The 13,216-nt window shown below is 35.8% G+C and overlaps 2 protein-coding genes across 3 annotated transcripts; one reads left to right on the top strand and one right to left on the bottom strand.

Annotated features, from left to right (window-relative positions):
- The first annotated feature begins 2,340 nt into the window (after positions 1-2,340).
- On the top strand, positions 2,341-5,882 carry LOC112714704 (receptor-like serine/threonine-protein kinase SD1-8). Of its 2 annotated transcripts, XM_072204448.1 has the most exons (8): positions 2,341-2,484; positions 2,643-3,832; positions 3,920-4,090; positions 4,182-4,345; positions 4,472-4,682; positions 4,769-5,006; positions 5,092-5,239; positions 5,328-5,882. In XM_072204448.1, the coding sequence occupies exons 1-8, from the start codon at positions 2,411-2,413 to the stop codon at positions 5,634-5,636; spliced, it is 2,505 nt and encodes an 834-aa protein (XP_072060549.1). In that variant the 5' UTR covers positions 2,341-2,410; the 3' UTR covers positions 5,637-5,882. The 2 variants fall into 2 exon arrangements, with proteins under 2 accessions (XP_072060549.1, XP_025622147.1); XM_025766362.3 differs by lacking the exon at positions 2,341-2,484 and having other exon boundaries at positions 2,491-3,832.
- Positions 5,883-6,814: 932 nt separating this feature from the next.
- Positions 6,815-12,018, bottom strand: LOC112714705 (receptor-like serine/threonine-protein kinase SD1-8). Its single transcript, XM_025766363.3, has 7 exons — positions 10,501-12,018; positions 8,543-8,659; positions 8,275-8,459; positions 7,972-8,182; positions 7,637-7,874; positions 7,403-7,553; positions 6,815-7,309 (listed from the first exon to the last, which is right to left on the bottom strand). Exons 1-7 carry the CDS (start codon positions 11,780-11,782, stop codon positions 6,998-7,000), a joined length of 2,496 nt encoding a protein of 831 aa, XP_025622148.1. The 5' UTR covers positions 11,783-12,018; the 3' UTR covers positions 6,815-6,997.
- Between the last annotated feature and the right edge of the window lie 1,198 nt (positions 12,019-13,216).

The following is a 13,216-nucleotide window of genomic DNA, read 5'->3' as shown; positions in this document are numbered from 1 at the left end:
TGCATCTTCTTGAATGTGGAGCAGAATAAGACATCGACACTGCTTCCTGGGTCGAGCAGGACCTTTTTTACTGTTAGCTCTCCCACTTGCATTGAGATCACCACTGGATCATCTAAATTCGGGGCCTGAGACTTAAAGTCAGTAGTACCGAAGGTAATCTGGGCGGTTGAGGCCGAGGTAGGCAGCCCTTGATGAGATCCTCCCATTGTCATCATGGATTGGTAACTTCTCTTCCTTGCTGTATTAGTAGCTCCTCCTCCAGCGAAGCCACCTGAAATGTAGTTTATAACTCCCTTAGAAGTGGGGGTTTCGACCGGTCCATGCCAAGTCCCTTTTTCTTTATGATCCAAACTATAGCTCGATCTGTCGGTGCCCCTGGTTGGTTCTTTCTGGTTTCTGCAAGTGACATATTTGTCCAGTAAGCCCTGCCTTGCTAATCTTTCCAGCAAGTCTCTAGCTACCACGCATTCATCAGTGGTGTGGCCGAACTTTTGGTGAAATGCACAATGTTTGCTTCTGTTGACATACTTCTGATCCTGGTATGTTCCTGTTTTGCTCAGTAGTTTTATTAGTTTGTTGTGTAGTGTTTCCTTAATAATGTCTTCTCTTTTGGTGTTGAACCTGGTATATGAGTCAAAATTTGGGATTAATTTGAAAGGCCTTTTGGAGTCTTTATTTTGGGACCTTTGAGATTTTTCTTCTCCCTTCCTAGATGGTGGTCTTTCATTCCTCCGAGCTTCGCGTAATTCTTCTATTTCGATTTGTCCAGTCGCTTTGTTTCAGAATTTCTCCAATGTCTTTGGTTTCGCAACAGCTATTGCTTCTTGGAATTTCTCAGGTTGGAGACCACTATTTATGGCATGTAGCTGTACTTCTGGGTTGAGATTAGGGATTTTCATGGCTGCTGTGGTGAAGCGTGTCATGTAATCCTTCAGACTCTGTTGTCCTTACTTGATCGTACTGAGGTAGTCTGAATCTCGCACATAGATTTTGGATGCCGCAAAGTGGTTTATAAACAATTTGGCAAATTCGGCAAAGCTGGATATTGAACCTGCAGGCAAATTGGAAAACCATAATAAGACGGCTCCATCTAAAAAAATTGGAAAAGATCGGCACAAGATGGGATCGGATTCACTGTTAAGGAACATCATAAATTCAAATTTTATGACGTAAATTTTAGGATCTCTGATCCCCTTGTAGGGTGTTAGAGTCATTGGAAGTTAAAATTTTTAGGCATTTTAAAATTCATTATTTCTTTAGAGAAGGGGTTTGTCCGTCGTTTTTTGGTTTTGAGAGGAGTTTCTCCTGTCTTTGCGTTTGACTCCGATTGTTGTTCTTCATGGGGATCGGCATTGACTTTTTTATGATCATCCTTTTTCCCGCTTTTGTTTTGCACAACTGCTAACAATTCGGCCATTCGCTGGTTTTCGGCCTGAAAGACGGCATTAGCTACCAAGAGTTCGGCGTTGGTCGGATTGACCTGAGGTGTTACTGAATGATCCGTTATGATTGGACTTCGTGAAAAGAAGAGGAAATGCAAAATGAATATAGTGGTGTTAAATCAAAACTAAAAGCGAGACGCGGCCCCACGATATATGCCTAATACTCTAGCAAGAATACTCCTTCCGAGCTATATGTCGGCTTTACATCGGTCTTGGTGCGTCCATTAGCTCAAACTAAAATTGGAATGCTCTCGTGAACTCGAACTCGAGCGTGGTACCTGCAAAAGGGACTCCGACACTCAAGTCAATAAAGAATTACTTAAGAAAACAAGCATATAATTAGTGAGTTGTTTGTTTGATAGTCTGCCCTCTCTAGTCGGTTCTACGCTCGTTTTTATAGATTGATCAGTGACGAATAAGTCGTCGGTTTGAGCCGAGATCGTCGTGGTCGATTTTTGAGCGAGATTGTGGGGAGTGATTTGTTAGGATAACGTCATTTTATTTTCGAATACGGGTTGACGTGCTGAGGTATAACAAGATCCGTTTGATGTTAAAGGGATACCGTACACTACCTAACTGACAAAGTCTGCTTTTGTTGATTTATATTGTATGTTAATCTTGTATCGACGTCCAAAAAATAAAAAATCTTGTATCAATTTTGTATCATCCACTGTTGGACCAATCACTCTCATCTTATATTAAATTTATTAAACTCATCAGAGGTTTTGCCGTGTGGAAAAGGGATGTAATAACATATATTATTAGTTTACACGTCACTGTTTTCAATGTGTAATAAAAAACATGCATGTTCGTCGTTACCTGCGTTTAAAGGTGTGAATATGGTGCCAACAAACAATAAAGTTTGATTGCTTATTTCTTTAATAGGTGGCATAATTGAGTATTTACCATTTCGTAATTATTATTATCATGGATTAGTTGGCTATTTCTGAAGACACACACTGACACAAATGCCTTTTACAGCATGGAAAAGTCATTGGTACAAGTTAACTACTAGTAACACGTTTTCAGAGGCTGCAATAATGTAAGTATCAATCATAAATGTTTTGAGGAACAACTCTCACCTAATTACCACTGCAATAATATGAGTGCTTCTACAAATCTTATTGTCTATTTCTTCTGTGCCTTCATCTTCTCATTCAGTTCCTTTTTCAATATTGTAATCTCTGTGGATACCTTAAGTGCAAGACAGTCACTTGGGATCAACCAAACACTTGTATCCTCAAAGCAAGTGTTTGAGTTCGGCTTCTTCAATGGAACCAACATCTCCACATGGTACTTAGGAATATGGTACAAGGACATTCCTCAAAGAACAGTGGTTTGGGTTGCAAACCGAGACACCCCACTTAAGGATACCAATGGAACTCTCAAGATTGGAGCAAGGGGGAACCTTGTTCTTCTTGATCATGCAGGAAATGCTATTTGGTCCTCAAATGAAACCACTGCTACAACTCCAGTTCTTCAGCTTTTGGATACAGGAAACTTGATTCTCAGAGAAGCAAACAAAAATAGTGCAATTGATGGCAACTATCTATGGCAGAGCTTTGATTATCCAACAGATACTTTGTTACCGGGAATGAAGCTTGGTTGGAACTTGGACACTGGTATTGAGCTCTATATAACATCATGGAAGAGCCAAGATGACCCTTCAAGTGGTGATTTTTCTTTTAGGATGGAAAAACTTGGGCTACCAGAAATTTTCTTATGGAATAAGCAACTTAAGGTACATAGAAGTGGACCATGGAATGGAGTGAGATTCAGTGAAATACCAGTGGTGTCATCAAATGCTGTTCTTCAAGATAATATGTCTGTGGATTCACATGAAGTGTACTACATACTTTCAGCTATCAATCAGTCCAAGTTTTCAAGAAAAACTGTGAGCTGGAATGGCGAAATTCAACGTCTTGTGTGGGTGGAAAGTAGCCAAAGCTGGAAGAAGCTATGGTTTGCACCAAGTGGTGAATGTGACAAGTATGGTATCTGTGGTCCATATGGTATCTGTGACTCCAATGCTTTCCCAGTATGCAGTTGTATTCAAGGCTTCAGTGTCAAGAACCAGACAGAGTGGGATTTCAGGGATTTTTCTAATGGTTGTGTTAGAAAGACAAGATTGGATTGTGGGAGAGACAAGTTTCTGAAGCTGCAACATGTGGAACCACCAGAAACAACAAGAGTGTTTGTGAACAGAAGCATGACTCTTCAAGAATGTGAAGCTATGTGCTTGAAAAATTGCTCTTGCACTGCCTATGCTAATGTTGAGATCACAGATGGAGGAACTGGTTGTGTGATGTGGAGTGATGAACTCTTAGACACGAGGAAGTTTTCTGTTGCTGGCGAAGATCTCTTTATCAGATTAGCATCTTCTGATGTAGGCAAGTATCTCTAATCTTATATTACCTCCTAATCTTGTATTACCTTAACAATTAGTTATAGTCCTTCAATTTTTATCTTTTCCTCAGTTGACATAAACAATGGATCTGGTGGTAGCTCAGGAAAGAACAATAATGTAGGCAAAATAGTAGGCATTACATTTGGTGCTGTTGCTAGTGTAATTTTGGGCTTGAGCTTGTTTCTTTTATGGAAGAAGAGAAAATTGAAAAGTATATGGAAAAGGAAAACCAATCAGAAAGGTAATAATGGAATACTAATGTCTATCATTTGATACTGAGGTGATATTTTTCCTTCTTGTTAGGCTGCAATGTTTTCCTTTCCTTGAATCAGGTTCCTTTGAGAGAGTAATTTCAGCCAGCAGAGAACTCTCAGGTGAACGCACCATGGATGACTTAGAGTTGCCATTGTTTGATTTCACAACACTAACAATGGCCACTAACAACTTCTCTGAAGAAAATAAGCTCGGAGAAGGTGGTTTTGGAAGTGTTTACAGGGTACATGCTTTAAGAGTTTTTTTGGTACATTTTGTTATATACTCATATTCAAGAAATCTAAATAATGTAAAGCTATTACACAGTTAAAATTTTTGTAGTGACACAAGTAAGGTGTGGTAATATCAGGGTAGGTTGGTTGAAGGACTAGAGATTGCTGTGAAAAGGTTGTCCAAAAGCTCTGGCCAAGGAAATGAAGAATTCAAGAATGAGGTCAAGTCAATGGCAAAGCTTCAACACAGAAATCTTGTAAGATTGTTTGGTTGCTGCATTGAAAAGGAGGAGCAGATGTTGGTTTATGAATACATGGAAAACAACAGCCTTGAATCTATTTTATTTGGTGAGTTGTTTTATCATTTGCACCTTCAAACTAGAAAATCCCTCCTTCTGAAACATATATAACTGACTGTTTGAAACTTATTCCAGACAAAGACAAATGTTGTTTGCTTGACTGGCAAATGCGATTCGATATTATACGTGGAATATCTAGAGGACTTCTTTATCTTCACCAAGACTCCAGACTTAGAATTATCCACAGGGATCTCAAGGCAAGTAATATTCTGCTGGATAGAGAAATGAACCCAAAGATATCGGATTTTGGAATGGCTAGAATTTTCTGCAGTGATCAAACTCAAGCAAACACAAGGAGAGTTGTTGGAACATAGTGAGTGTAACATAATAACAATAGTTTTCTTTAAAAATGATATGGCTGATAACCTCATCGTTCACATGTTCTTATACATATGCAGTGGCTATATGTCGCCAGAATATGCAATGGACGGACTCTTCTCAGTTAAGTCTGATGTTTTCAGTTTTGGCGTTCTTGTGCTAGAGATCATAAGCGGCAAAAAGAACAAAGGATTTTATTCCTCAGAAGAGATAAATCTTCTGGGACATGTAAGAGAAAAATCACATTCCCTAGAGACTGGAGTGTTACTGTTATATATTATCTTGTAAGATTACATTTATTTTTGCATTACTGCAGGCATGGAGATTATGGAAAGAAGGGAGGGCATTAGAACTGATAGATTCATCATTTGGTGATTCCTATTCAGAAACAGAAGTACTGAGATGCATACAAGTTGGGCTGATATGTGTGCAAGAAAGAGCAGAAGATAGACCAACAATATCTTCTGTGGTGTTGATGTTAAGTAGCGAAAATGCATCAATGCCACAGCCTAGAAACCCCGGGTTTGTCCTTGGAAGGAGTCCTGCTGAAACTGTTTCTTCTTCAGCTAATGAAGAAGAATACTCAGTGAACCAAGTCACAATAACAGTAGTAGATGGCAGGTAGGGAATTGAAGTGAGTCTAATTGCAAAGTTCATGTTGATGAGCAAAAGTCCACAGAAATCAAGATTGTAAGTAGCTAGATAGAAATCAGAATTTTGACACAGAAGGAATAGTATGTGAATATATATGAGCATTTTAAATGTTAATTTTCTATTGCAGTATGTTGTACTTATAACTATACAGCACACTATAAAGTAAGGGTACTATGAAATATTAATTATCCATGGTAACGTGGTAGACTTGTTAAAACTATTTGCAATATAAAAATGAAAAAAAAAACCCATTTTAATATGCAATCATTGCAATGTAACCCTGTGGCTTCAGTCAATCAAAGTCACCTTCACAGTCAACACTCAACAAATTGTTTTCAATCCGTGTGGCCCTCTATTCAGAATTTGACCTTGTCTGGACCACATAAAAATTTAGATTTTCAAACTTAAAACCATCAATTCTTACAAGAGGATGCCATATCTACATTATATAACATAAACGTCATTAATTAATTTAGCAAATACCCTAAGGTAGATTTTAGATTGTATACTAATAATAATAACAATGCATACCAAGTGATTGTATAGTATAGTAATCTACGAGTGCATGCCATTGGGTAAGGACTCTAACTGATGAAAATTTCAAGAAAATATACACTTGTTTTGGTATGGAAAAGTCATGAGTTATGATCAATACTAATGAAAAAAAAAAAATAAAAGGTAATGAATAGCTGGTAGAGATTTAAACTTTTTAGAAGAGCAAGCAATATAAACATCAAGAGAATTTCTTGGACATGATCAATAAGCCTAATATTCCTCCATTTATTTTGAGGAACAAACTCTCACCTAATTAGTACTATAACATGAGTGCTTCAACGAATCTTTATATCTACCTCTTCTGCACCTTCACCTCACTCAATTTTTTTCACATTGTAAACTCGTTGGATACCTTAACTTGAATTTTCATAGTTACTGGGTTCCTCCACATACTTTTAGGCCTTTGAATGTAATATTTTGCTATGCTGTTACGAAAGAATATGATATTTGTGCAATCTTTAATGAAATAGATATTAGTTTCTATTTAGTTCATAAATTCTGCAACTATTTAGACACAATCACACAACTATATTGCTGTGAAAAATAAAGGAAGCTCGTAATAAATATTTGTTAAAATGTGTAAATGACAGATAGTTTGAACCAAGGAGAATATTCCCTTTTTTCTATCAGTGAATTCATTTCTTACATATTACACCAAAATAATATCAAAGTAGATCTAGAAGAAGCCGCAACTATAAAACAGGAAAAATCAATTAAGAAAAATTTTCATTCTGTTGAGAATATACAAGTATATTGTATGATTTTAAATTTCTTTCGCTACCTAGCATTTAGCATTGTGACTGTGACTTGATTCACACTCCATGTTTTATCTTGATTACTTGAAGATGAATCCGTCTCTGGATGATTCTTTCTTAGAGAAAAGCCAGGATTTTTAGGACGTGGCATTAATGCAGCTTCACTACTCAACATTAAAACTACCGAGGACATTGTTGGTCTATCTTCTGCACGTTCTTGGACACATAAGAGACCAACATGTATGCATCTTAGAACTTCAGATTCTGCATATGAATTGCCAATGGATTGATCAACTAGTTCTAAAGCAGTTCCTTCATTCCATTGCCTCCACACCTGCAAGAAAGTGCAACAGATTATTTCTTGGAAGGAGAATCATATTTTCATGTAAACAGGTAATACTCTAATTAAGGAATCTCTTTCACTTACGTTGCCCAAAAGATTCAATTCATCATTGGCATAGTAAAACCCTCTATTTTTCTTGCCCGTAATGATTTCCAATACGAGAACTCCGAAACTAAAAACGTCAGATTTTACTGAGAAATTTCCGTCCATAGCATATTCGGGAGACATATAACCACTGCATATTAGAAACAAAGACATAAGAAAATTACCATATTTGATATTTTCGGAAGTAGTATGATAAGCTATTGTAGTACTTACTATGTTCCAACAACTCTTATTGTATTTGCTTCTGTTTGATTACTTCCAAAAATTCTGGCCATCCCAAAGTCAGATATCTTTGGGTTCATTTCACTGTCAAGTAGAATATTGCTTGCTTTGAGATCCCTATGAATAATCCGAAATCTAGAATCTTGGTGCAAATAAAGAAGTCCTCTAGCTATTCCACATATAATATTGAATCGACTTTTCCAATCTAGCAAGGATCTTTTAACTTTGTCTGAACATATAAATTCTCATTAGTATAAAGTATTCAAACAAATTAAAACCAATGAAGCACATAATAAGCAAAACAAGTATGTGTTGAAGCTAGTTACCAAACAAAATGGAGTCAAGGCTTCTGTTTTCCATATATTCATACACCAACATCTTCTCATCCTTCTCAATGCAGCAACCAAGCAGCCGAACAAGGTTTCGATGTTGGAGCTTCACAATTAACTTGACCTCATTCTTAAACTCCTCAATTCCTTGTCCAGAGTCTTTTGATAACCTCTTTACAGCAATTTCTTGGCTTTCAATCAAACTTCCCTGATATAGTCATAGTCATAAGTATAGGTGTTTTGTTGAGTGACCAGCAATTTTAAGGAATCATGGCAGCTAAGTAATGAAAAACAACTTACCCTATAAACACTACCAAATCCTCCTTGTCCAAGTTTATTATCTTGAGAGAAGTTGTTGGTAGCCATTGTTAAGGTATCAAAATCAAACATGGGCAACTCTAGATCATCCATGTTCCTGTCACCCGAGTGTCCTCTAGAAGGCACCCCCTCATTCATTAGCAAATCATGACTTCTGTGGATTGAACCTGGAATAGTGAAAATTTATTTATGTTGCACAAACAGCATATCCTATGTATATAGGCATTCATATGAAGGACATTAACATTACCTCTGTGTTGTTTCTTCTTCCTTAAGTAACAAATAGCAACCAATCCCAAAACTATAGCAACTACACTAAGTGAGATGCCTATAGCCTCAGCTTTACGATGTTTGGAGCCAGCAGATCCTGTGTCACCATGATTAATTAAGATAGAATCTTTTAGTATAAATATCTATTTGACTTTTTTTTCTAGCATTAAGATATGCTATTGCAAGGAGAAGATAAAACTCAACAAAGGAAAGTAAAATAGTCAAAGATCTAAAGCTAATAAGTCACACTCCCACTTAACTATCCTCATTATCAAGTATGAAATATAGCATAGTATGTAAGCATTTATGTGGTTGTTTAAGTCTCACGGTTACAGCAGCCATAATAGTCTGAGATATTCATATTCATATTCACCTACCCTTGCCCAGTTGCTCTTTCTCTTTACCTACTGTTGCCAACTTATTGAATCCTTTACCCACATTCAATAAAGAATAGTCTTTGTCTAATTTGATATAATCTCTACTAACCTTTTCAAGCAGTCAATTAAATTAACACGTATCAATATGCAATTATATATAATTATTTACAGTTTATACACTCATCATAAGTCATAATCAACATAGCTTTTTATATTTATAGAAGCAAAAAATTCTTTTCCTTAGAGCAATATTTTTTTAGTCAACAAAACCATATGGGAGTGTGAATATGGCTATCATTTGGAGGGCTATATTTCATATAAATTTTTTCTCACGAAATTCACATGAAAATGACGATTGTAACAAGTCAGAGAAAAACAAATGGTTGAGAAGAGCTAGAAGCAATTTTGTGGAAAAAAATGTTTATCATTATTCCAACAATTCATACAACATCATGAAATCACTCAATTAGAACATAAGAAATGTCATGCAAGTAAAAGTAGTCATAATTATATTCACGAACAATTTATATATATTTAATATATTTGAATTTAATATTAATGTACTAACCACTGATAGTATTTTACATAGTTGTTCAATTATATTTATTCTTTTAAATGATTATTTATGTAATTAATATAAAAGATAGTTATTTTTATTGATATAATGATACCTAATTTAATGTAAGTATAAAGTTACAGTGTAACAAAATTAAATTGTTAATACTTAATGAATTTTTTTTAATTATATCATTAAAAGAATGTCACATAACAAAACAACCAATTATTATAAGCTAAAGGCGCTGATATTCTAAATAGAAACTCCAACTCTGTTTTATGACTGCTGGGCCAAGAAATCCTAGAAAGTCAAATTGGTCGGCCCATGACACACCGTTTAGGAGCCGATTGTTTAAAAATTCCTGGAGACCCATGTCGCAGTCATTCTCGAAGCATAAAAAGGTTAGTGGGCCCAACACAGAGCTCCTTTAAGTCTTTAACAAATCATTCTTTTCATCCACAAAACTCCCGCAACAATTTTAGGGGGACACAACCCGAGGTTCAATATCTTGAATCATCGAGTCGGGTGGAACAATATCCACCCACATCCTCTTTTTTAAGAAGATTCAAATGGGAGGAACCTACCAGAAGACTATTTTGAATATACTTATTTATGACAATTTATATATCGAATCATTCCATGTGCCCGATATGATATAACTACGTACCATCCTGGGTCCTGCTGGAACCACTTATTGCGATTTATTGCCACTAGCTAGCCATATTCGTCCCATTTCCCCTCTCAATTCTCACCTCTTTAATAATACTGTTCTAGTTCCAAATAATTTTTTTTTGGGTTTACATAGTATCTTTATCCTAACAGACTAAGAATTAATCCGTCGCCAATCTGAGTTTTGCTAATTAATAAATTGCTGCATGTCCAAAGCGAGTTTATAAACCCGACTTGCTTAAGTTGATTTCTAGTTCCAAATAATTAATCATGTATATATGCACACCATAAGCAAGAGAATATCTTAAAAAGAAAGAAAGAAAGAAACGTATATACCTATATCAGCAGCAGATAATCGAACATAGAGATCTTGGCCACCGCCAGAAGGGTAGTTCCTCAAGTCAAAGAGTTGACCAAGCCACATAACACAACCACTTCCGCCATTTGTGATATCAATGTTTGCATATGCAGTGCATGAACAATTCCGATGGCACAGGCTCTCACATTCCGTTAACGTCATACTTTTGTTAACAAACACCGTCGTCGTCTCCGGCAGCTTCATGCTCTCAAGATGCAAGAACTTGTCAGTGGGGCAATCCAGATCGGTGTTCCTCACACACCCGCCAGATCCATCTCTCAGATTCCAAGCCTGAGGGTTCTTAGGGCTGAACCCTTTCATACATCTGCAAACCGGCGATGCATTATTGTCACACAATCCGTACGGACCACACTCCCTGTAATGGTCGCATTGATCCGCCGGTGCGTACCAGAACTTGTTCCAAGTTTCGCTGCTCGCTATCCACGTCCGCCGTTGAAGTTCACCGTCTGAATCTGACGTCACCGTTAGCCTCGATAACAAAGAAGCGTTCCCGATGGAGAAATAGTAGAACACGCCGTGCGCGTCATCGGAGAAGCTGAACACAATGGAATCAGTATCGGTGTCCATCTCTGGAACTCCGTTGAATCTCTCACCATTCCAGGAACCACTTCGGTATATGATAGTCTGGTTTCTCCTGAGAAAAATCTCAGGTAAACCGCGGTAATCTAGCTTGAAAGTGTAGTCACCGGAAGAAGGGTCTTCACCTGTGACCTTCCACGATGTTAAGTGCTTCTCAATTCCTGTGTCGAAGTTCCAACCCATCTGCATCCCCGGTAGCAAGGTATCTGTTGGGTAATCGAAGCTCTGCCATAGGTAGTTGTTGCTCTGTTCTGAATCTTTGAGAACAAGGTTACCGGTTTCCAGGAGCTGGATAACTGGATTCTTGGCGTTGGTTTGGTTGGAGGACCATGCCGGGTTACCGGATGAATTGAGAAGGACAAAGTTTCCGTTGTCTCCGATCTTGAGATAGCCTGTGGAATTGTCAATGGGGTTGTCTCTGTTTGCAACCCAAACTATTGTTTGAGGATTGATGTTGTTGTACCATATTCCGAGGTAATAGTTGGTGTTGGAACCTCCGAAGAAGCCGAGAACAAAGGTTTGGTTCTGTGATAAGAGGGTTTGGTTAGTAGTAAGAATTTGTGTTCCGGTTAATGTATCGGAAGAGTTTGATGAAGTGAGGAAGAAGAGGAAGAAGGAAATGAGGAGGTGGTTAAGGAAACTAGTGAATGAGGTTGGCATGTTTGTGGAAAGGTGAGAGAGTTTTGTGTGAATGTTGAGAGAGTATATGAAGCGTTTTTGGCTTCTTCATTTAGGGTTATGACAATTTCTTGGTAGATTTCGTATATATTATGATTTGAAATGAATATGATATATATATCAAATATGAGAAAAGCAGAGGAGAGGTGAGGCGAGCAAGTTGACCCCGGAATCCATTTCCACCTTATTTTCTATTTCCTGGTCTCTGTCTCTGTGCTATCTTGTCAACAAAGGCTTTTGCCGAAATTTAAAAGAGAAACCATGGACTATTTTTTTAATTTTTTTATATTTGTTATAATATAAAAGATTAAATTTAAATTTTTAAATAATAAAAAACTAACCAAAAATATATAAACAAATAGTAAATATAATATTCTTCAATTTAAAAACCTAACTAATAAATATATTGATTTTATTAGATGGTATATGATCCCATCATTATAAATCCATTAAATTCAAGATACACATGGAATAAAAATAGTTACTTTACTTGTAAAGAAATGCCACATAATTAATAAATATTTTTTTTTATTAATATTTGACTAGTAATAATTTGTATTTATAGTTACAAAAATTCTACACACACAAAATATATAATTTTTATATATATTTATTATATAAATCAATACAATTTATACCCATATTTTTTTAGAATTATTATATCTAAATTCATAAAATTTATTTATTAAAAATAATTTAATATTTATATTGATTAATTAGTGATTAAAAATACTAAAAATTATTATTCCAAGAGTTTCTCTTATTTTTATTTGACAATGAATAAAAAAAACTCATAATCATCATTGTAATCATTTAACACTAAATAATACAATAGCTATATTTTGAATTATTTCTTTTCTTAGAACTCAAAAAAATTAAAAATATATTACCTAAATTAACTTGAACATTGGAATATTTTTAGCTATACATAAGTTAGTGTTTATTTTTTATACATATATCTATTTTATTTATATAAAAGTTAAAACCTAATCTTGTGTGAATAAACTTTTGGAGTATAACTCGTCTCTTACGTTGTTATAATATACATTTTTTTAATGGAGTGAGAATAATTCGGATGTCAAAGATATAGAAATAGATGTCTTTATAGACATAGAGTTGATGAATAGAGCTGATGTTATGACCGTTGGTCATTAAGTCAGAATAATTGTTATTAAGATCGTCCGTTACAAACTTAGAATGAAGGCAAGTAAAGTCGAGTTATGACTCATAATGAACAATAAAGACCGAGTTATAAAGTGACAGACCACAGCTTTCAAACTTTGTCCGCCGATCATATGATACAGACTAAGCTTAAAATAAAATGAATTGTAGCTCAGTTAAAAGATAAGTTAATAATGATATGGTAATCCCCCAAATTTAGTTAGATTATTATGTCGGCACTTATTTAAAAAATAA

The sequence above is a fragment of the Arachis hypogaea genome, chromosome 10 (genome assembly GCF_003086295.3).
Source record: "Arachis hypogaea cultivar Tifrunner chromosome 10, arahy.Tifrunner.gnm2.J5K5, whole genome shotgun sequence".
Classification (NCBI taxonomy): Eukaryota; Viridiplantae; Streptophyta; class Magnoliopsida; order Fabales; family Fabaceae; genus Arachis; species Arachis hypogaea.
The sequence above is the reverse complement of the archived record's forward strand: the minus strand, read 5'-3'. Positions and strand labels throughout refer to the sequence as shown.